Raw genomic sequence first — 24,289 nt, 5'->3', positions numbered from 1 at the left:
CCTGCCGTGATCCGGCACCCCCCCCCGCCGCGATTGGGCACCCCCCCCCCCCCCGCCTCTTCATAACGTCATCTGGGCACCGGAACTGGCATGTCTTGTGCTTGGTGCCGGTGCCCGAAGATCGGCCTCCTCTTCTGCTGGGCCTTGAGCATCTGCGCATGCTCAAGGCCTGCGAGTTCACGTTCTGAATGCAGTAAATCAAGCCACGAGGTACCACTGTATTGTCATTTATAGCTAAAGAGACATATGATCAAGAAACTGTTTTATTTTAGTTTTGTGATTATGATAAACATACCTAGGGCCTCAAAATAGTACCTAGCGTGCCGCATGTGGCCCCTGGGCCGTGAGTTTGAGACCACTGGCCTAGAGGGTGTGTCTGGAGGCAAAGGGTGGGTATTTTTGTGCTAATCAGCACATCGGCATTGCTGTGCATCGATTAGCTCAGGATTAGCACAAGAACTTGCTATGCTCTCTAATAGGTGCTAACCACAGCAGGGCACGTTGAGACATCCTGTAGTAATATGTCCCCAATGTGTCTGTCTCATGTATTGGACATTAAACTACCTAGTTATGCTAAGGATAATAACATTATTTTGGATACTTGGAAGACCCTGAGATGTATAAATAAGTTAACTGAAATTCCTATAGAACAGTCTTTGTGTCAATCCCTATGGCTGAACTCCAAGATACAAATAGGCGGGTTTAAAATTGCCTGGAAGGATTGGATGCAAGTAGGCATAAGAACATTAGGAGATGTTATTTTAAATGAAAATTTGCTTGATTTTTCACAGTTGCAACAATCTTTTGGTATTTCAAAATTTAAATTTTACAAATGGTTCCAACTGAAGCAGGCTATTCAGAAAGGGTTCCCTGAATGGCGTAATTTAAAAATTTTTTATAGCCTGCAGTTCCTCTGTTTTCAGGCAGACATGCTAGGACATCAAGCCATTAAGTGGTATAAATTAATATCTGAACTTATGAATAAAAAACCCAAAAACGCTCTTAGAGATATTTGGAGCATTGAAATCAAGCAGTATATTTCTGCATCTCGATGGCCACGTATTTGGTCTTGGAGGATGAGGTGTACAGCATAAACATCTATGAAATAAACTTGGTTCTTTTTGGACCCCAGTTAGATTGAATAACTTAGTTAATTCTATATCTAATAGGTGCTGGCACTGTCACCTTGACATAGGAACATTGGATCATTTACTGTTTTATTGCCCTAAAATACTGATTTTTTGGAGATCAATTTGGGGACATATTAATAATATTTTAGAATCAGAGATTCCTTTAACGTATGAAGTAGTAATTTGTGGTACCATCTTGCATATCAAAGATCCCCTAAACAAATATAAATGACCTGGAGGATGGAACATCCATGAGATCATCAAGTTCACAGATGACACAAAGCTATGACAGGCAATCAAATCGCAGAAGGACAGCAAGGAACTCCAGAGCGACTTGAGCCGATTGGAAAATTGGGCAGATAAATGGCAGATGAAGTTTAATGTGAAAAAATGCAAAGTCATGCACTTAGGAAGAAAAAATAAGGAACACAAGTACAGTATGTCAGGTGCAACTCTGGGAAAAACCGAACAGGAAAGTGACCTGGGCTTATTAATCGATAGGACCCTGAAGCCTTTGGTGCAATGTGCGGCAGCTGCGAAAAAAGCGAATAGAATACTAGGCATGATAAAGAGGAGAATCACGAGTAGATCGGAGAAAGTAATACTACCGCTTTATAGAGCGATGGTCAGACCACACTTGGAATACTGCGTCCAACATTGGTCTCCATACCTAAAGAAGGATTTAAAAGTACTCGAGAGGGTGCAGAGACGAGCAACGAAGCTAATAAAGGGCATGGAGAACTTGGAATACGAGGAACGACTTATGAGACTGGGATTGTTCTCCCTTGAGAAGAGGAGGCTGCGAGGGGATATGATCGAGACTTTCAAAATACTGAAAGGAATCGACCAAATAGAGCAGGATAAAAAACTATTTACAATGTCCAGTGTGACAAGGACAAGAGGACATGGACTAAAGCTAAGGGGGGACAGGTTCAGGACAAATATCAGGAAGTTCTGCTTCACACAACGAGTGGTGGAAACCTGGAATGCTCTCCCAGAAGAGGTAATTGCGGAATCCACCGTTCTAGGGTTTAAGAGTAAATTGGATGTACACCTCCTTATGAGTGGCTTAAGGTGACATAGGTAAGGGTAAGCTAGATGCGCATCTCTTATGAGAAGCTTAGAGTGATATGGGGACTAATGCTATGCCAGGGTACACCTGGCGTGTACCCTGGCGGGGCCTTCGCATGTGCGGATCGCCGGACTTGATGGACCTAGGGTCTGTTCCAGAAATGGCACTTCTTATGTTCTTACATCTTTTTTTAAATTATGACAAGTACAGTTGATTACATATAACTGGAAAAACTGGGATCGTCTCAACTTTACATTCTGGTGGGCTAGTTTATGCCTAATTTATATATAATAGAAAATGAACGCTGATTTGTTAGGGAATATAAAAAACTTTAAATTAATATGGGGCCTATTGACGTCTTTTGTAGAATTATTATAACTAAGATTTTTGTTGCTAGAAAAATGCACATCCAGGGAGGGGGTGGATGGGAGGAATATAAGGTTTTTAAATTGATTATTTAAACGGATGGTAATAGGGGGAAGGGTGATATTCTTGAGGTTTGATAAATAAGTCTGATTGATTATATATGTGTAATTTATGTTTAAAATATGTATAATGTATTTCTTAAACTATGATAAAATTTTATAGTTACTTTAATGATAAAAATTAGGTTGGGTGGGGGAGGGTAATGATCTGTATGAATCTTGTAAAATTTAAAGTGATGTCTAAAGTGTTAAATGTTTAATTTATTCTGTTTCCACTTATTGAAAGTGTTTTAAAATGAATAAAGATTATTTAAAAAATAAAATTAAAAAGGGCTTACTGCAGGGCACGTTGAGACATCCTGCAGTAAATTTCGAAAGTGCATGTGCTACCTATATGCTATGGTCTAGAGCAGTGGTCTCAAACTCGAACCCCTTGCAGGGCCACATTTTGGATTTGTAGGTACTTGGAGGGCCTCAGAAAAAAATAGTTAATGTCTTATTAAAGAAATGACAATTTTGCATGAGGTAAAACTCTTTATAGTTTATAAGTCTTTCCTTTTTGGCTAAGTCTTAATAATAATATTGTCACTTATAGCTAAAGAGACATATGAGCAAGAAACTGTTTTATTTTACTTTTGTGGTTATGATAAACATTCCGAGGGCCTCAAAATAATGCCTGGCGGGCCGAATGTGGCCTCCCCCAAGAGTTTGAGACCACTGGCTTAGAGGAAATAGTGCTTTCATTGTACACTGCTTCAGTAGCTTTAAGGTTTGCAGGCAGTGTATAAGAAATTTTTAAAAAAATTATTCAATATGCAGATATTTATTTCTAAAATCAGTTTCATTAGCCCCTCCCCCTGCTAAAGAGATCAAGAGTAGGAGAGAGAAAGGAGAGTCTTCCTGTGCTCTGTTTGTCAGCCATTCATTTATGAAACAAACCAGAGAAGTAAACCAAATATTTTAAAACAAGGAATACTCGCATTAGTGCATTCTTTCCGAAAAATGGTCGAAATGTAGTAGCATCATTAATACTAAAAGTTGTTCACTCTAGTATAGACACCTGAAACTTGAGATCAAATGGTACATGTCTTTACAGACTCTTGTTTTATATAAAAAAATGTCCAAATTTTTAATGTGTAAATGCAACTATTATTAAATGCAACAAGTAGAAAAAGTTGTCATCTTAAACATTACATTGCATTAGTGATTTCTATTCTGCCTTTACCTTTCAGTTCAAGGCAGATTACATAAGAATTGTTATGATTTAAGAAGTACATATTGAAAAGATATTAAGAAGTACTTAAGGAATAGTTTGAACATTTTCTAATTTGCTAAGGATTAGTTGGTAATGCAGGAGAAATTCGAAGCATTATTGGTAGTGTTATATAGGTTTTATGTATTTTTTGAAGAGCAGGGTTTTTTCTTTTTTGAAGGTTTTGTAGTCTGGTCGACTACAATGTAAAAGAACATAAAGACTATGCTGTTAATTAAATCTACTTTGTCTCGCAGGCCTTTTCTAGACATGGTGTACAATGCATTGGACTGTACTGAGGAAGACTACTATGCTCTCTTTATCCTGTGCCTCCTTTATGCAATGTCCCATAATAAAGGTATTTTTATTATTGTTATGTGCTCATTGGCTCTCAGTTTCTTTATGAGCTTCGTCTTCTTTTCATTTTCTCTTAAGGGGGGGGAATTTTCAAACTGTGTTTTGGGCCAGAGTCTTTGCCCCACATTCTGCATCCATTTTCTGCCCTGGGTACTTTGCATTTCCAATGTTACTTATGTTGTCCAGGAAAAAAAAATCTTCCTATGTTCCCCTGATCAAACGCTCCCTACACCCTCTGGAAATGTTGCTTCTTAGATAGATGCGATATTCCCTGCAGGCAGTTGAGGGTGGTGGGGGATAAGGGGGTTGAAGTTTGCTGTGGTTTAGCTGGTGTGGAAGGGTAGTGTTTGGGGGGAGCAGAGGGTTGAGTTGGGTATATAGTTATTATGGAATGGGAGAGTTTTAGTAACTTGAATAGTTGGGTTGTATTCAGTATACTGCTATATATAGATACAGTGGGCCCTCTATGGTTATTTTTGTGATGCCTCTTTAAGGAAAAAATAAAGATGTAAAAAATACCTTTTTTTTTAGTTTCATTGAGGGAGAACAATTTTTAGTCATTTGGTTTATATGGGGAAAACTGTTTTCAGGATGCTTTAATATGTTATTGCCGCAAAGTTTGGGAATTATTTCTTGTTTACAGATTCTCCCTCTCGGATATATGGCAGATGGAGAATCTGCTAACTCTTGTGGTCCAACTGGTTAGCAGACTTTGTCATTTTGTGTTAATTCTTTTGTTACACATTCTTAACCACTAATTTAGGGCTCCTTTTATAAAGGTGCGTTAGGGCCTTAATGCGCGGAATAGCACGCGCTAAAATGTCACGCGTGCTAGCCGCTACCGCCTCCTTTTAAGCGCGTGCGCTAATCTTGTGCGTGCGCTAAAAATGTTAGCGCACCTATTGTTGCTTCAGAAATACCTCATTAGCAAACAAGACAACATGACAAAGGCAGCTCAGAAAAAGAAAAATAGAGAAAAGTGCGTGGTGATTCTCTTAGGTCATGTAGATTAAGCTGAGAACTGTGGGAAAAATTCTAAAACCGGCACCTGAGTTAACTGAAGATTGCCTTAGAAACGGCAAAAAATGGTGAGGTTGATGTGCCTACCGACACCTAAATAAAAGGTACCGGAATCATACTAAGTAGGTGCTTTAGGCCACTGAATGCCAAAATAGGCGTGGCCAACATCAGAAGTGGCATTAGGTGGCCTAAAGTACTTACGTAGGCATGATTCATACAAAAATAGGTGCCAGAAATGTAGGCCTGGAAAACCTGGGCCTACATTACCAGTGCCTGTCTTTCCCATAGGCACAATTCTGAAACCAGCACCGATGCATGATTGACACATGATCGGCAGCCATTGATATCGGCACTGGTTATAGAATCCGGCCCTATGTGTTTAGTATGGAACATTCCTTGTCATCAGCAGTGGATGAATTCAGAAACTTGTGTTATGACCATCTACCAACAAGTGGAGATAGAGGACACAAAGTAAGCTATCGTTTATAGGACAGAATGTTTCCTGATCAGTTAGTATTCCTCTGTCTTGAACAGGGAGCGGACAAATTCCCATAAGCTCCTGGTACAGTACGCCTGTTAGTAGAAGCGCTTTTGCCCTACTTATGGTGAATGTGAATTTTGCCTTAAACAGCAGTATTAACTAATACATTTTCCTTTATGGGTAATATTAGGCGCTAAAAACATACAACTCAAATGTAATCAAGAAAAGCTCATCTTAGTGTAATCTTTGACCTTTTATTTCCTGATTTAAAAAATTAGTTTTGGACTGCTTGATTTATTTTACACAAAGAAGTAGACCATAATTCTTTAACACCGCAATTCCTCAATTGGACTTCCATGTTAGTCAGCTTTGTTTGGCTGCTATGATGCCATGTCCTGCTCAGGATGTGCATTCAGTCCAGCATTTGCTGCTGGAGATTCCATCATGGATAGAAAGTAGCCAAGCTACGATAAGAGCTAGGGTGTTTTTAAGCTCTTGTTTTATGGAACCAGTTACCTATTGAGTTGTGGAGGGAGGGTTAGCTTCTGTTTTTCAAATGGGTTATAATGTGGCTATTTAATGGTGATTTTTATTTTATTTTTTTTGTACTGTTATTAATTTACTGTTTGTATGCACCGTGTAATATTTCATGTGGTTATATATTGCCTTGATGGATATTCCCCTGAAGGGTGTTTGATAAATGAATATATTGCTATTACGATGATTGCTCTGCCTCAAGCCACAGTTAGAAGCTGCTATTATTGTAGAAACAATAGTTACTCTTCCTTGATAAATCAACCACAGTGGTAGGGGAAAAACATCTGACTTATTACACAGTACAGAAAAGATGCAACATTTATTTATGATCACATCCCTACAGCTTACCTAGACACACACTGGCTCCCAATGCAAGCGTGGATATTATTCAAATTTTACTAGTCATAGCCCTGAATGGCACTACCCCTACCTACCTCAACGATCGCCTTGTCCAGAACAACACAACCAGGCCAAAGAGAACTCAGACTCCATTCACTCCCCCCCCAATCAAAGGCACACAACACAAGAAGATGTACGACAGACTACTAGCAACTCAAGCAGCAAAACTACCCCCCCCATCTTGCCCAACCTTCTATCAACAATGCCTGATTACAAAACCTTCCGAAGAAAAATAAAGACCCCGCTATTCAAAAACTTTGCCAAGACTAACTAATGCAATGCCTAAGCATCTCTTATTTCAGTCTGAGACACAGACTTTGTAATTAGCACCTGATCCTGTAATTCTCCTGGAAATGTCCAGCTTAACTCTTTTGTAATCCACCTAGAACTGCGACATAAAGGCGGAATAAAAGTTGGTAATGTAATGTAATTTATATATTTATTTGGATTTATACCTTGTCCTCCCAGAAGAGCTCAGAACAGATTACAAGTTTACATAAAAGTTAAACATAAGTTTAATAAAACATAACATGGTATAGTAATGTAGAGCATGACAGTACATATTAGATCATTACATAATAAGACAATACATAGAGGAGCATGAAATTCTCAAAAATCAGGGCATTACTTAATAGGATATGACAGGACAAGACCTCATACAGCATGGGGTAGTGATGTTATGAGTCTGATATGACATTGCATTAACTAATAGAGCTTGTCGGTACTTTACAGTGCCTGACAGTACAAAGCATGGTAAGGCAGTACACGACAGAGCATGACAGTACATAATATGACAGACAATACATACAAGAGCATGCCAGGAACATGATGGTACATGGCTTGGGAGGACAATACATAACTGTGAATGATGATATATTCTAGATATGATGTAGCATGGAATGTCTGGCAAAGTGTGGAAGTGTTACCAATAACAGTAAATGACAGTACATGGCATGGCAAGATAATACATAACAGCACATGATAATATGTATTAGGTATGATCAGTTAGGTAGTATCAGTAATGGTTAATCTTGTTGCTTAGACTGGTGCTATTTCATAGGAGGTTAGAGGAAGAGGTGAGTGTGTTTTACCTTCCCGAAGTCCAGTAGTCCTTCTAGTGATCTGATGTGAGGTGGTAGTTGGTTCCAGAGGCGTGTGAGTAGGATCTTTTCTGAGCATCCTGATGGTGTACATAATCTTTCTCCTTCTTGTGAGCAACGTTGCCAGTTTGGGCTAATTCTTACCTCTTTGATAATGATCCTTTCAAGCCCTAATTTTTTTTTTTTTTTTTTAAACAGGAGGTTTAACTTTCCTTCTTTGATAATGTAGTCTTTCTAATGGGGTATTCACCCTGAGTATAGGTTCTCAGCCTAGAGAAAAAAATCATAGCTCAGACCCTATCGTTGTATCTTAGCTACATGAGGCACTTTTTATAACAGGGAACCTATTTTATAAAGGCAACATAGACAAGTATGTGCTTTTTATACTTTTCAAGTTTCAAGTTTATTATTCAAGTTGCTAGGCGGTATACAACAATAATAAAAGAATACGTACCCCTAAAGGTGCATAAATATTCGCATAAATTTATACCTGCTCCAAAGAAGGTGTAAGTATGCACGTGCTCTACATATGTATTTCATAAAGTACACATATACATCACATTTCTGCCTGAACTACACTCTTTAGAATGTCTGCTCCCAGACCATGTAAAAGGAGTTGTCTTGTGGCGTGCTTACTTTTCATACCTGTTCTGTATGCAATTTTATATCTGGTATTTTCAGCATGTAAAGCATGTTCAGCATGTAGAAAATGCATTACAGGATAACACTTGAACACTAGAGTTTTTGTCTGTAACATAGTAGATGACGGCAGATAAAGACCCGAATGGTCCATCCAGTCTGACCAACCTGATTCAATTTAAATTTTTTAAATTTTTTCTTCTTAGCTATTTCTGGCCAAGAACCCAAAGCTCTACCCGGTACTGTCGAAATCTCCGTTAAAACCTACTCCAGCCCATCTACACCCTCCGGCCATTGAAGCCCTCCCCAGCCCATCCTCCACCAAATGGCCATATACAAACATAGACCAAATGGTCACCCCCAGCCCATCCTCCACCAAATGGCCATATACAGACACAGACCGTGCAAGTCTGCCCAGTACTGGCCTTAGTTCAATTTTTAATATTATTTTCTGATTCTCGATCCTCTGTGTTCATCCCACGCTTCTTTGAACTCAGTCACAGTTTTACTCTCCACCACCTCTCCCGGGAGCGCATTCCAGGCATCCACCACCCTCTCCGTAAAGTAGAATTTCCTAACATTGCCTTTGAATCTACTACCCCTCAACCTCTAATTATGTCCTCTGGTTTTACTATTTTCCTTTCTCTGGGAAAGATTATGTTCTACGTTAATACCCTTCAAGTATTTGAACGTCTGAATCATATCTCCCCTGTCTCTCCTTTCCTCTAGGGTATACATATTCAGGGCTTCCAGTCTCTCCTCATACGTCTTCTGGCGCAAGCCTCCTATCATTTTCGTCACCCTCCTCTGGTCTGCTTCAAGTCTTCTTATGTTCTTTGCCAGATACGGTCTCCAAAACTAAACACAATACTCCAAGTGGGGCCTTACCAATGACCTCTATAGGGACATCAACACCTTCTTCCTTCTACTGGCTACGCCTCTCTTTATACAGCCTAGCATCCTTCTGGCAGCAGCCGCTGCCTTGTCACATTGTTTTTTCACCTTTAGATCTTCGGACACTATCACCCCAAGATCCCTCTCCCCGTCCGTGCATATCAGCTTCTCTCCTCCCAGCATATACGGTTCCTTCCGATTATTAATCCCCAAATGCATTACTCTGCATTTCTTTGCATTGAATTTTAGTTGCCAGGCATTAGACCTGTACCTGTACTTAGTCTGTACTTTTGATTGCTAGTTAGCTGTTCAAAACAAGCAGTGGGATTTAGCCAGTCTTTTTAAACTGCTGTGGTGCTGTTTATTTTGTACTTATTTTATCTTCATGGTGGTCTGTGGAAATCTTCAGGTCTTGGGAAAGCATAATCAAATAGTTTGGAATCAATTCATCATTTCAAGCTCTTAAGTGAAATAAAGGAAATAGTGGCATAATTCTTGCATAAGTATTTCTATTTAAGAGGGCTCTTTCTGGAAGCAATGCTTATGTTTTGCTAGTAAAAGGATCATGTTTCATTAAACTATTGCAACATCATCTTATATTTTCCTCTTTCTTAGGAATCAACCCAGTTAAGTTGGAGAACATCCAGCTTCCAGTACAACGTGTGACAGAGAGAATCTCCTACAACCATGTGCTTTCTGAAAGGCTCATAAGTATAATGAACCAAGCAGCTCAACCAGGTAGCATTTATGATTCCATCTACTGATAGAAATAATTATCTGCTTTATGCTTTCTAGACAACTGTAATATTTCATCAAAAACTATTATATTTCATCAAAATTCTGTGCAAAAATTAGCAAATTCTGCAAGTTTATTTGTCAAAATTTAAACAATGTCTTTGCTAATTATCCATATTCCATTTAAAACATTTAAAGTAAAATGGTGTTTTTTTTCTACCTTTGTTATCTGGATGTTTTATTTTTCCATCATGTTGGTTCCAGTTTCTCTTTTCTGCCTTCCTGTTACCTGCTAATTCTCCTTTAAGCGTCTGTTATCCATCCATTTGTATTTTCTCCTCTCTCCTGTCTATTTTCTTACTACACCTACCTCTGACATATTGATCATTCTTTTTTATCTCTTTTCTGCCTCTTTCTTACCCTTCTCTTTTTCACTTTTCAACTACCTATCAAATTTCCATCTTTTCTCCCATTCCCCAACTCATTCCTTCCTCAGCCCTCCTTTCCCTTTCATCTTCAACATACCTTCCCCCGCGGAGAGGCTTCCGGGTTAGTGGCAGGCAGCATGGGGGAATTGTTGCCGGTACCATGACCCGATGAAGCTGACACCATCGCTGAAGGAGATTCTGCACGGGAAAAGGGGAATTCTGTACGACTGTGCAATTCTGTGGAAAGTCTGTGTTAACGCAGTCACACAGAATTCTGCCAGTAAACTATGCAGCAAAGATCTTTGTCTTAAATGGGAAACCTCACAACGTGAGATGTTAACATCTAATTTGGAAACCAGGGGAATTGAGGAAATAGCTGGGAGTATAGATGATGAGATTTAGTCCAATTTTTCTACAGTAAAAAAAAAATCTTTGTTGTAAGAAAACTGTCATGCCTGACTTTCAGATTCTCTGCTTTCTGCTATGCTTCCCATGCCTAGATCAGTTACATCAGTAGTTACTAAAGACTGAGAGTCATTCACTATACTGCTTTATGGCAACTCTTAGACACACTTCAGGAGAAGTACTTGGCTCATCTCTCCTGTAGATTTATTTACAAAATATATATACAGTAGTACCTTGGATTACGAGTATAATCCGTTCCAGGAGCATGCTCGTAATCCAAAATGCTCGTTTATCAAAGCGAGTTTTCCCATAGGAAATAATGGAAACTCGCTTTGATGCGTTCCCCCCCCGAGAACCGGCATTGCTCCCCTCGAAGGCCCCTCCCCCTGCGATCAAGCACCCCCCCTGCCTCGAACCGGCACCCCCCCGCCACGATTCAGAACGTGAACTCGCAGGCCTTGAGCATGCTCAGATGCTCAAGGCCCAGAAGACGAGGGCCGATCTTCAAGAGTGCCCAGATGAGTGTAAGAAGCGGCGGGGGGGGTGCCCAGTTGTGTCAGGGGGGATGTCGGATCATGTCGGGGGGGGGGGGTGCAAAATCGTGGCGGGGGAGTCGGATCGTGGCGGGGGGGGTGTCCAATTGTGTCGGGGGGGTCGGATCGTGGTGGGGGGGGTGCCGGTTCGAGGCAGGGGGGGTGCCGGATCGCAGGGGGGGTGCTCGTAAATCGAGCCATGCTCGGTTTCCAAGGCACCGATTTTGCAAATGTTTTGCTCGTCTTGCAAAACACCCACAAACCGGTGCACTCGTAAACCGAGGTACCACTGTACAACTAAATTTTGGCAGTCTAAGCTGTGAACAAAATACATCCATAATAATTGATAATAAAATATTTTTTAGGCAAGAACACTTTAAAACAGATAATTTAAAAATAACATATAATCAAATTTAATATACAGGTACTAAAAAAAAAAAAAAAAAAATCAGTCATCAACACCAAAGGTTAACTTGAAAAAAGTAGCAGAGAAAGCCAGAAATTGGTCTCAAGTCTTCCATCTTACAGTGCAAAGCATTAATCACTAGATCATTGAGTCAATGTATGAAAGACCAGTGGTGAACATGATTTGGAATTAATCAGATTATAATAACATAACATAACATAGATTCTTATATATCGCAGCTACCTCACGGTTCTGTGCGGTTCACAAACCAAGAGATACTAACCAAACATAGTATGATCACAGCATATTAATCAAAATATTTCCAAACAACTATGTTTTCAACACTTTTCTGAAGGTCAAATAAGTGGAAAGTGGTATGTGAGTGCTAATTTGTTTCTCCCACTTAGCTGCCTGGTATGCTAACATTTTACCAAAGAATCGTCTATAAACACATCCCTTTACTGATGGAAAGTCAAAGAATCATTCTTTACATAAACGTAATATAGATTCTTAATAATATATTTAGTTTTAAAATGGCAATAATTAAATAATAACAAGTTGAAAAATGCATACTTAAAAGAGTATATATTCAAAATCAGCCAAACGTTCACTTTATGCTGCAACCAGTAATGACAAATGCCCCAAAATGCAGCAACTTAAATCTTTTAAATATATATACTTTTCAAATTGTAAGAAGACTCGTCAGACATGCCACCACCAGCCATATGCGATTGGAAAGGCTGTGTATATCACTAGCGGCATATATTCATTATCTGTGCTGCTTCTATTTAACTTAATGTATTTTTCTAATTTTTTATATAATTTATTTTAATTTAATTCTTCTCTAAAATACTACCATCTTGGTTAGTATGCATCATTAAATTCATATATGAAGCCAAAATCATTTAGCTTGGAGTCATATCTCTAATTAATGCTTCAATAGATAGCTCTTCTCACTGCTGGGAAGAGACTGGCCGACATGTTTCGCCACTAGGCTTTCTCAAGGTCAGCCTCCTTTACTTTCAAAACAGACAGACAATGCAAACAGTTTTTTGCATTCTAAATTAATATCTGAGTATTTTACTTAAAAGAGTATGACACAGTGGCATGTTTCCCGTTTCTCCATTTGCAGATTCAGTCATATCTATGTGAAAAATTATTTAGGAAAAGACATGGCAAAGTATCCATCAGAAAGGTATCAGGGCTGTGCAGAGGTAGTGACTGTTGGTGTATGTTGGGTTTTGTTTTGAAGAGTATAATGTGTGTGTGTAGAGTATAAATATGTATTTGTGAAGAGGTGGGGGGTGTGTGTGTGTGTGACATATAAGTATTCTCTTGCCCTCTGCTCTGTCTCCCCCCAGCCCTTTCCCTTTCCCCCTCCTCCCCCCCATCTTCAGCAGTCTATGCTCTTCCGCTGCTGCTGTGGCTCCTTTTTTCTTTCTCTGCTGGTAGGGCTTGGATATGTCTTTGTCAGTACATGTGAAATCTGCATTAAAATAATCTGTGAGGTAAAGCCAGCAAAATGAGGTAGGTAGGGCACTCTCTAAAGTTGAAAGGGGATAGATTCCGTACAAACGTAAGGAAGTTCTTCACCCAGAGAGTTTTGGCAAACTGGAACGCTCTTCCGGAGTCTGTTATAGGGGAAAACACCCTCCAGGGTTTCAAGACAAAGTTGGACAAGTCCCTGAGGGTCCTATGGTTGTGGATATGTGGAAAACCTAATATGTGGAGAGTCTCAAGTGAACCGCTGCTAACAAACCAAATGCGCCCTTAGTGGATTAGGTCCTTTATAGTTTTTATGTGGATTATTTTATTTTAATGTGTTTGGTTTGTTAGCAGCGGTTCACTTGAGACTCTCCACATATTAGTTTTTCCACGTATTCACCACCATAGGACCCTCAGGGACCCCTGAAGAAGACTTTTTGTCGAAACGCGGACCGTGTTGGGTCCTGCACCCTTAGTGGACTAGGTCCTTTATGGTTTTTATGTGGATTATTTTATTTTAATGTGGATGATATTATTTTATGTGAATGATTTTATTGTACCTTTGGAACTTTGATTTTCCTAATAAATCAAATAAATAAGGAACATCGTCACTCCACAGTGCTTTTTTGTTTCTCTTGGATTTTCTTTACTGTGGATATTTTGGGGTCATTTTTTTGGTTTTGGTTTTTTTATTATGAATCTCACCAGGCATCCCGTTTTCTTTTTCCTGGCCCCCATACTATGGGATGCATTGCCGCATCCCGTTAGAAGCCTTTTGACGTTCTCTAGTTTTTAAAAGGCTCTTAAGAATTTTTCTTTGAACAAAGTTTTGATTAATTATTTGGTTGCGGTTCTTGGGTGTTCCTATAGATAGACTACAGATAAAGGGAAGGGCAGAAAAGAAAAGTGAACGTTTTTCTAAGGAATAGATAAGAGTGAGTGGATACTTTTTGTTTGATGCTGTCCTTTATGCATTTTTGGAGTTCCTTTTCTTGTTTTTTCACTTTTAAATTGTAAATCATTTTGACCATTTTCTGGAATTGCAGTATAGCAAGTATTTGAAATAAATAAATAAAAGGTTCCTAATCTTAAGCACCAGCTGCTGAGTTATCTGGTCTAGCTTAGTATGAGACTAAGGGCTCCTTTGACTAAGGTGCGTTAGGGCCTTAACGTGCTAAATTGCCGCGCATGCTAGACCTTAACGCCAGCATTGAGCTGGCATTATTCTAGAAGCATAGCGTGTGGTAGTTTTGTGCGTGCACTAAAAAAGCTAGCGCACCTTAGTAAAAGGAGCCCTAAAAAGTAAAGATTTATCTGATAGCAATCTGCTATAAAGAAATCTAATGAAGATAAAATAATGTGCTGTTTAGTCATAAGTTTTTATACCGCCTAATCGTTTTGCTTGAAACTGCTCTTGCACTTTTTATTTTGTGTCATAAAATCAATTTTCAGTAGGCCACCTACATTAGGTACAAAGATTATGGGGGCCAATTTTCTGAGACATTGCCTGCATGTTGTTTTAGGAGCCACTTATGCACAGAATTTCCTGCAGGCTTTGTATCTCGTTTATTTTTACTTTTCTCTATTTCACTCTTCTTTCTTCCACCTACTGGGAAAAAAGAGATGCAAAGTTTGACAGTAACATTCTGCATAAGAACATAAGAATTGCTGCTGCTGGGTCAGACCAGTGGTCCATCGTGCCCTGCAGTCTGCACATGCGGCGGCCCTCTGGTCAAAGACCAGCGCCCTAACTGAGACTAGCCCTATCTGCATACGTTCTGGTTCAGCAGGAACTTGTCTAACTTTGTCTTGAATCCCTGGAGGGTGTTTCCCCCTATAACAGCCTCCGGAAGAGTGTTCCAGTGTTTTACCACTCTCTGGGTGAAGAAGAACTTCCTTATGTTCGTACGGAATCTATCCCCTTTCAACTTTAGAGTATCCTCTCGTTCTCTCTACCTTGGGGAGGGTGAACAGCCTGTCTTTATCTACTAAGATTATTCCCTTCATTATCTTGAATGTTTCGATCATGTCCCCTCTCAGTCTCCTCTTTTGAAGGGAGAAGAGGCCCAGTTTCTCCAATCTCTCGCTGTACGGCACATTTCGGGCTCCTTTTACGAAGGTGCGCTAGCGTTTTTAGCGCATGCACCGGATTAGCGTGCGCTAGCCGAAAAACTACCGCCTGCTCAAAAGGAGGCGATAGCGGCTAGCGCGCGCATTAAGACCCTAACATGCCTTCGTAAAAGGAGCCCTTAGTTTATTCTGCCTTCTGGGAATAAGGCTTTTATTGTGAGCTCTGCATATACGCTGGTCAGTTCAGATGATTTTGTTTCATTTTAACTTAAAGCAGCATGTTCTATGTCAAATTAGTGCATTGTTTATTGTGCATCGAAGAAAACGAAAGAGACAAATGAGAATACAGATTTCTGAATGGCTAAAAAATATTAGAAAAGAAGGTTTTCATCCTCCCATTGTACCCAGATAAATAGCTTTGAAAATCATCCTCAAAATTTATGTTCTGGAAAAAGTGTAATTATTCCGCCTCAACAATAGGGTTTTTTTAATAAGGTGCAGCACTCACTATGTATGTTAATACCTGTTATTAGTGTTTCAACCCCATATGAAATAATTGAACGCTGGTAAATAATGCATTCATGTATGCTGCACCTTTAGTAAATGGACATCATAATACCAGGTAACAGAATAGTCAAGTAATTTAAACTCTCTACACGTTGAATGGGAATGAATAAGGGACACTTCTGCCAGACTGTCCTGATAGGTATTGATTTGTTTGTCTTGCAATTTTTTTGTAGATGGAAAAGTTCGATTGGCAACCTTGGAACTTGACTGTCTGCTGCTAAAGCAGCTCGTATTGTCTAGTACTGGCTGTATTATTAAAGATGTCCACCTTGCTTGCTTGGAGGTAAGAATTCTTTGACACTCTGCTAGTCTGTATTTTGTTAAGGGAAATTGGGGTTCATAGACAACAACCTGGAAGACAAAGGCACGCGCCGACAACTGAGCACAAGACGGAGGCGCGCGCCGGAGAAAATTACTGCTTTTAGGGGCTCCGACGGGGGGTTTTGTTGGGGAGCACCCCAGTTTACTTAATACAAATCGCGCCGGCGTTGTGGGGGGTTTGGGGGGTTGTAACCCCCCACATTTTAGTGTAAACTTAACTTTTTCCCTAAAAATAGGGAAAAAGTGAAGTTTTCAGTAAAATTTGGGGGGTTACAACCCCCCAAACCCCTCACAACGCCCCCACAACGCGGCGCGATCTCTATTAAGTAAAGTGGGGGGGTTTCTCCCCCACACCTCCCCCGTCGTAGCCCTAAAAACAGTAATTTTCTTCGGTGCGCGCCTCCGCACTGCGCTCAATTGTCTGCTCATGCCTTTGTTCCGGCGTGCTTTTGACCTGACACCGAAATTGGTACACATAAGAATTATATAGGCTTTGTTATAAAACATGGGACAAATGATGATGAAATTAGTATCATTTTAGCCAACAAATATATGCTTTTTGGTAACATAGTAAATGATGACAGATAAAGACATAAACGGTCTGTCCAGTCTGCCCAACGGTCACACGCATTATTAATTCATGATTAAGTTGTCTGTCTTTGATATTTCTGGGTCATAGACCATAGAAGTCCACCCAGTACTGTCCTTAGGTTCCAACTACTGGAGCTGCCATCGAAGCCCACTCCAGCCATCCAAGCCATCTTATCATTTGCAGGATACAGACTGTAAACGTTTGCCTGGCACTATCCTCATGTTCCAAATTACTGGCGTTTCCGTCAAAACCCTCCCCAGCCCATCCTAAACTGAATTGCCTTATACGGGAAACAGACCGTGCAAGTCTTCTCAATACCCGCCTTGGTTCTTCACAGCTGGAGTTGTCATCTGAGCTCTATTTGATACAGCAGTCACACACAACAAATTAAATTTTGTACTACTTCTGCTTGTTTGTTTCTTGTTGCAACTGTCAATAAACATATTTTGAAAAAAAAAAAAAAAAGAGATGCTCTGTGTTCGTCCCACATTTTTTTTGAATTCCGCCTTTGGTTTCATCACCACCACCTCCCTCAGGAGTACATTTAAGGCATAAACCATCCTTTCTGGGCACTGTTTTTCCTGTCCCGTTCCATTTACATAATCAACCTTATGTATATATACAAAAACCATTTTTGAATATTTGGTGTTTGATTTGGTAATTATATATTAGTTTCTATGTTTTAATGTTCTATGTGCTTTTATAAAAACAAAAATACAAAATCAATTACACACCACTCATTTAGTAAAGTACATCTAACAGCTCTCAGCTAGTCTTACAGGTATTTTTTACAGGCCTCAGAGTTGGAGCCTACGCACAGTTGTGATATCACAAACTAAGATCCTCAGCGTAGTGTTCTTGCTCCTGCTCCAATCATCGGCCAGGGGACCTGATGTTATTTCTACTTTTTTTGTAAAATTTTTGTTTTTTTATATATCTATATTCTCAAACTTCACAGCGCAATATAGCAATAGTTGATGCCTGAACACTGGCCCTGAAGCAGCGGATAAGAATAAACTCCGCGAAACGCTGGCCGTGTCAGCATTTTTAAGAACAAGCAGCATTGCTGAAGATAAGTAGTTTTCTTGTCAATCTTTTTCAACCAGTTGGATAAGTGCACGCTAACAAATTGTTGAATATGTGGACACTGGTGAAGAAATATGGTGAGAAAAAAAAAAAAAAATACCATTGCAAATAAGATTTAAAAATGGTTTAATAGAATATTTATTAAGTTTGAGAATATAAGTATATAAAAAAACAAAAATTTTACAAAAAAAGTAGAAATAACATCAGGTCCCCTGGTCGATGATTGGAGCAGGAGCAAGAACACGCTGAGGATCTCAGTTTGTGATATCACAACTGTGCGTAGGCTCCAACTCTGAGGCCTGTAAAAAATACCTGTAAGACTAGCTGAGAGCTGTTAGATGTACTTTACTAAATGAGTGATGTGTAATTGATTTTGTATTTTGAGTTATTTAAACCACTCGGGTTAGTTAATTTAGGTTGTATACTTTTATAAAAACAGACATACAAAACTAGTCCCAGTAGGGTGCAAATGCTCACAAACAAATTTATAACTGCTACAAATGGGTGTAGTCTCTAGAGGTGTACCTGTATATTTTATAAAATACATATTGAGCTATGCCTCTGGGAATATATATATAATCTCCTCTATAATAAAACCCTAAGCGCGCATGCACACTTACAATGGCGTGATCCCTGCCTCCGTGACATGTGCCTCCATGGCCGTGTTCTATTTGGGTCATGTGTGGCAGTTTGAGCAGTGGCGGTGATAGGTGGTGGCAAGAGCAACGGAAGGAGGGTTCACCGCCAAGAGCAACGGCAGGAGGGTGTCCTTCGGTCTGGACGAGGCAGACAGGATGCGGGTGCTGCGAGGTGTCCGGCTGCTACTGTTGCACAGGGAAATGGAGGGGGAGAGGGAAAAGGGGCTGCTTTGGGGGGAAGGGTGTGCTGGGGGCAGGCAGCAATCTTGGTTTGCTCTGGGGGGGAGACAGAAGGGGGGCCACAGAGAGACAAGCAGGCATGGTGCAACAGAGAGAGACAGGCAGGCAGGGGGCCCAGGGAGAGAGACAGAAAAAATTACAAACAGACAGGGGGCCAAAGAGACAGACAGACAGCCAGCGGCCAAAGAGAGAGAGAGAGACAAAGAAAAAAAAAACAGACAGCAGCCAAGGAGAGAGAGAGAAAGAAAGAAAGAAAGAAAGAAAGAAAGGCAGACAGGTTAGGTAGGCAGGGGGCCAGGGAGAGACACAGACAGAAAGAATGACAAACAGACAGGGGGCCAGAGAGACAGACAGACAGACAGTGGCCAAAGAGAGAGAGAGAGAGACAAAGAAAGAAAAACCAGACAGACAGCGGCCAAAGAGAGAGAGAGAAAGAAAGACAGACAGGGGGCCAGGGAGAGACACAGACAGAAAGAAAGACAGACAGAAAGAGGCCAAGGAGAGAGAGAGACAGAAAGAAAGACAGACAGACAACGGCCAAGGAGAAAGAGAGAGAGACAGAAAGAAAGACAGACAACGGCCAAGGAGAGAGAGAGAGAGAGAGAGAAAGAAAGAAAAAATGGCAGACAGACAGCGGCCAAGGAGAGAGACAGAGAAAGACAGAGAGACACAGGGGTTAAGGAGAGAGAGAGAGAGAGAAAGAAAGAAAGAAACAAGGACAGTTAGACAGAAGCCAAGGAGAGAGAGAGAGACAGAAAGAAAGTGCTACTGCTGGACAGGGGGAGCAGGCAAGGGGTGGTGGTGGACAGCCGAGGAAAGAGAGAAAGACAGAAAGAAAGACAGACAGAAAGCAGTCAAGGAGAGAGAGAGAAAGAAAGAAAGACAGACAGACACATCTATTCTAGCACCCGTTAATGTAACGGGCTTAAAGACTAGTGTATATGCATATGTCGGTGTGTATAGCTACAAAGTTTTATAAAATCTCTTCTCTGTATATTAAGAAGTTTTTACACACACAAACCTTTATGAAATTATCCTCTTAGGGCCTGATTCTCTATCAGATGCCAACATCTGCAGCTACTGATTGAGTGTCAATCGCGCATTGGCATCCAAAAGAGCATCGCGTCTACAGTCCCGGTCAGTCACCCAAAATGTAGGCCAACGTTTTGCAGGCCTACATTTAAGGCGTCTGTTTCGCATCCATATAGATGCGTAGCGATGCTTAAGCCCGCTGAAGGCCATTTCTGGGCCAAGTCATGCCCACGCCCACCTTGGGGATGCTTAAGCGTCTACATAGATGTGCTCTGGAGGCCTAAGTGTGGGTGTCCTGCCACAGAGAGGTTTTGTTTTTTTTAAAAAAACATTCATCCTGATTGGCTGATAGACGGCAGTAGGATGCTTCCCGCCACCTGACTTCAGGACCCGCTTTTTTGAGAATTGGCCCTTAATTTCTGGCTCAGTACAATATTCTTAGATGAAAACAGTGACAGAATTTTAAAAAAGCATGGGATGAACACAGAGGATCTCTAATTAGAAAATGAATGGTATAAAACTAAGGCCGGAACTGGGCAATACTGCACGATCTGTGTCCCATATATAATAATTTGGTTTAGGATGAGCTGGGGAGAGCTTTGATAGGAGATCCAGTGACAGGATGGTTAGGATAGGCTGGAGTGGGCTTCAATGACAACTCTAGCAGTAGGAACCTAAAGACAGTACTGGATGGACTTTTATGGTCTGTTGCCCAGAAATATTTAAAAAAGACAATTTTAACCATGAATAAACTGTATAATGAGTGTGGTTATTGGGCAGACTGGATGGACCATTAGGTCTTTATCTGCTGTCATTTTTACTATGTTACTACAAGTATGTTCACAAAAGACTTTTATTAGTTGCATCATCTGTGAACATCAAATCATTTCACAAAAACTGATGAGATTTAAAATGTAATGAGACCTTTGAAGTTTTTCTTTCCCATGGTTAGGCTTGCAAATTAAGTTCCTTGAATAGACGACAATACAACACATTTTACCTCAGCCTGAAACCACATGTAGCCAGTAAAAAAACTAAATATTAATCACTATCTAACCCATTTATTTCCTGTTTTTCTTCAGGGTGCAAGAGAAGAAAGTGTTCACCTCCTGCGTTGTTTTTACAAGGTATTAGTCTGCCCAACTGTTCTCTTGATTCCCTATGTCAGTGTTTTTCAACCTTTTTTGGGCAAAGGCACACTTGTTTCATGAAAAAAATCACGAGGCACACCACCATTAGAAAATGTTAAAAAATTTAACTCTGTGCCTATATTGAGTTTCAAGTTTCAAGTTTTCAAGTTTATTAGGTTTTTATATACCGCCTATCAAGATTATCTAAGCGGTTTTTACAATCAGGTACTCAAGCATTTGCCCTATCTGTCCCGGTGGGCTCACAATCTATCTAACATACCTGGGGCTACGGAGGACTAAGTGACTTGCCCAGGGTCACAAGGAGCAACGTGGGGTTTGAACCCACAACCCCAGGGTGCTGAGGCTGTAGCTCCAACATCTGCGCCACATGCTCCTCCAAATATAAAGTATATAAAGTAATTCACTTGAGTGCCACCGCCGCCATCGGGAACAGGCCGGCGCCAAGTTCTCCCTGCTTTTCTTCCCCGCGGGGCCGACCAACTCTCGAAACCCGTCGTCAATTCTAAAATCGGAGAGGACGTTCTAGGCTAGCCAGGCAGCGATTGGCTGGCCCAGAACGTCCTCTCCGACGTCATAATTGACGCGAGTGGCGAGAGTTGGCCGGCCCCACAGGGAAAAGCAGGGAGAACTTGGCGCCGGCCTGTTCCCGATGGCGGCGGTGGCACTCAAGTGGCTAAAGAGCCGCAGTTTGCCGGCCTAGGGACAACACTGGAGGGTGGCCAGCTGTGCACCCCCTTGGGACGTAAACCCGGGGTGGGGCAGACCGCCCCCCCCCACCCTGGTATGCCACTATCTGTACCTCACTCCCTCCCTATGACCAAAAATTCTCCTTTCTTCTATTCCCCGTGTACACAACCATCTCTTTCCCTCCCTTCCTCTCTCCAAAGTCCATGCCTTCTGTGTCCAAACACTCATTCCCTCCCCCACCTCAGCATCTCTTTTCCTCCCTTCCTCTCTCCCAAGTCCATTTCTTCTGTGTCCAAAAACCCATTCCCTCCTCCACCTCAGCATCTCTTTCCCTCCCTTCCTCTCTCCTAAGTTCATGCATTGTGTCCAAAACGCACTCCCTCCCCCCTTTTGTGTTCCGTGTTTGCCTCCCAGCCCATCTTTGCAACTTTCTCAGCAAAACGAAGCTCAAGCCGCGAGGCTTGTCTTCTGTTTCCTGCCTGCCCTGCCGCGCACAAATAGCCGAACGGAAGTATTCTCCGACGTCAGCGCTGACGTCGGAGGGCAGGCTTTGCTTAAGCCCTCCCTCCGACGTCAGCGCTGACATCAGGGAACGCTTGCGATCGGCTATATGTTAGCTGCAGGGCAGGCAGGAACAGAAGACGAGCTTCGCGGCTCGAGATGTATTGAACTCCGCGGGTCCCCCGTCCAGCTCTCTCCTGTCCACGTGGGGCGGACCGCCCCTCTCCCTAGACTGTGGCCTAGGACCCTGGGGGAGCCCGGGCCCCCTGTCAGCTCCGGGCCCCTGAATGCAGGACTGGTGGTACTGCCCTGATGGCGGCCCTGACCGTACGGCACACCAGGCAACATCTCGCGGCACACTAGTGTGCCGCGGAACAGCGGTTGAAAAACACTGCCCTATGTAATAGTTGCTTTAGGATGAAAGATGGATACACTGATATATATTGATACAGACAAGGTATCACTTGATTTAACTGTCAATATTGTCATGACCTTCTCAACCTAATATGCATGTTTCAGCAGCTTTTAAATTTGATGAGATTTAAAAAGCATATACAGTGGTACCTTGGATTACTAGCATAGTCCGTTCCAGGAGCATGCTCGTAATCCAAAATGCTCGTATATCAAAGCAAGTTTCCCCATAGGAAGTAAGGGAAACTTGCTTTGATATGTTCCCCCCCCCCCCCCGAGGCCAGCAGCGCTGCTCCCCCCCCACGAGAACAGGCATTGCTCCCCCCGCGAATCGGCACCCTCCCCCCCGCGATCCGGCACCCCCCCCCGCCGCCATCGGGCACCCCTGCCGCCATCGGGCACCCCCCCCCGCTGCCATCGGGCACCCCCCCGTCGCAACCTGAGGTCCCCCCAACCCACCCGAACCCTCTTCTTACTTTTCTGTAGCCTCTGCAGCGGTACCGGCATCAGCATGTCCTGTGCATGCCGGTGCCTGAAGATCTGCTTCCTGTGCTGGGCCTGAGAGTTCACGTTCGACGTGAGAGTTCACGTTCGACGTGAGAGTTCACGTTCGACGTGAACTCTCAGGCCCAGCACAGGAAGCAGATCTTCAGGCACCGGCATGCACAGGACATGCTGATGCCGGTACCGCTGCGGAGGCTACAGAAAAGTAAGAAGAGGGTTCGGGTGGGTTGAGGGGACCTCAGATCGCGGCGGGGGGGCCCGATGGCGGCGGGGGGGTGCCGGATTGCGGGGGGGAGGGTGCCGGTTCGCAGGGGTGGCACTCGCAAATCGAAGCGCGCTCGGTTTCCGAGGCACCGATTTTGCGAATGTTTTGCTCGTCTTGCAAAACACTCGCAAACCGGTGCACTCGTAAACCGAGGTACCACTGTATAACCCTCTTCTTTTTACATGGATTTGATCGAGGTGGGCTATAATAAAACACAATGGGCCACGTTTTCTCGTAGGCTTCCATGGCAGGCGCCATGATTGTTGTAGTTGTCCGGGTCGCGCCGCGTCTGGGGAGGTAGAACCGATGTTTCAGACATCATGCTGTGGCTTTCCTCATACCCTGAAGAAAGCCACAGCATGATGGCTGAAACATCAGTTCTGCCTACCCAGATGTGGTGAGATCCAGAGAACTTCAACAATCACAATGGGCCATGTTTACTAAAGTTTAGCGTGTGCATTTTATTGCGGCTAACATCAAAGGTAGGTGCTGGAAATGTAGGCCAGGATTTTGTAGGCCTACATTTCCAGCGCCTACCTTTGATGAGAATCGTGTTTACAGAGACGCCTAATAGCACCTAAGGTTATTTCTGCCATAACCATGCCTACTTTAACCTTATGCGCCATTAGGCATCAAACCAATTAAAACAATTAAGTTAAAAGTTAAACTGGAAATTGGAAGGATTATACTAAACTTAATTATACCTTTTGGTGGAATTCAGTGTGTCATATTTATAAAATGGAGAGAATGCTTGCTATACAGCAAGGTAATTACAATAGTTTTAAAAAGATTACATATTCTAATGATTAGACACCTTGGACACCTTTTTTATTACATAGGAATATTTTTAGTGTGGGATGGGGGAGGTATGTCTTGTATTTTAATGGGTTTGTTCCTGATGAATGGGCTGGGTGTGGGTGGGGTCT

At 41.9% G+C, this 24,289-nt stretch overlaps 1 protein-coding gene across 12 annotated transcripts in view; it reads left to right on the top strand.

Annotated features, from left to right (window-relative positions):
• Window positions 1-24,289, top strand: part of CLEC16A (C-type lectin domain containing 16A) — a 377,291-nt gene that overhangs the window by 159,067 nt on the left and 193,935 nt on the right. For all 12 annotated transcript variants that reach the window (XM_033914729.1, XM_033914726.1, XM_033914722.1 and 9 more), the window contains 4 exons: window positions 4,137-4,237; window positions 9,922-10,044; window positions 16,109-16,218; window positions 20,927-20,971. In XM_033914729.1, coding sequence (XP_033770620.1) covers window positions 4,137-4,237; window positions 9,922-10,044; window positions 16,109-16,218; window positions 20,927-20,971 — 379 coding nt within the window. The remainder of the gene's footprint in view (window positions 1-4,136; window positions 4,238-9,921; window positions 10,045-16,108; window positions 16,219-20,926; window positions 20,972-24,289) is intronic.

Source organism: Geotrypetes seraphini, chromosome 11 (assembly GCF_902459505.1).
Source record: "Geotrypetes seraphini chromosome 11, aGeoSer1.1, whole genome shotgun sequence".
NCBI lineage: Eukaryota > Metazoa > Chordata > Amphibia > Gymnophiona > Dermophiidae > Geotrypetes > Geotrypetes seraphini.
This window is presented reverse-complemented; position numbering and strand designations above follow the sequence as displayed.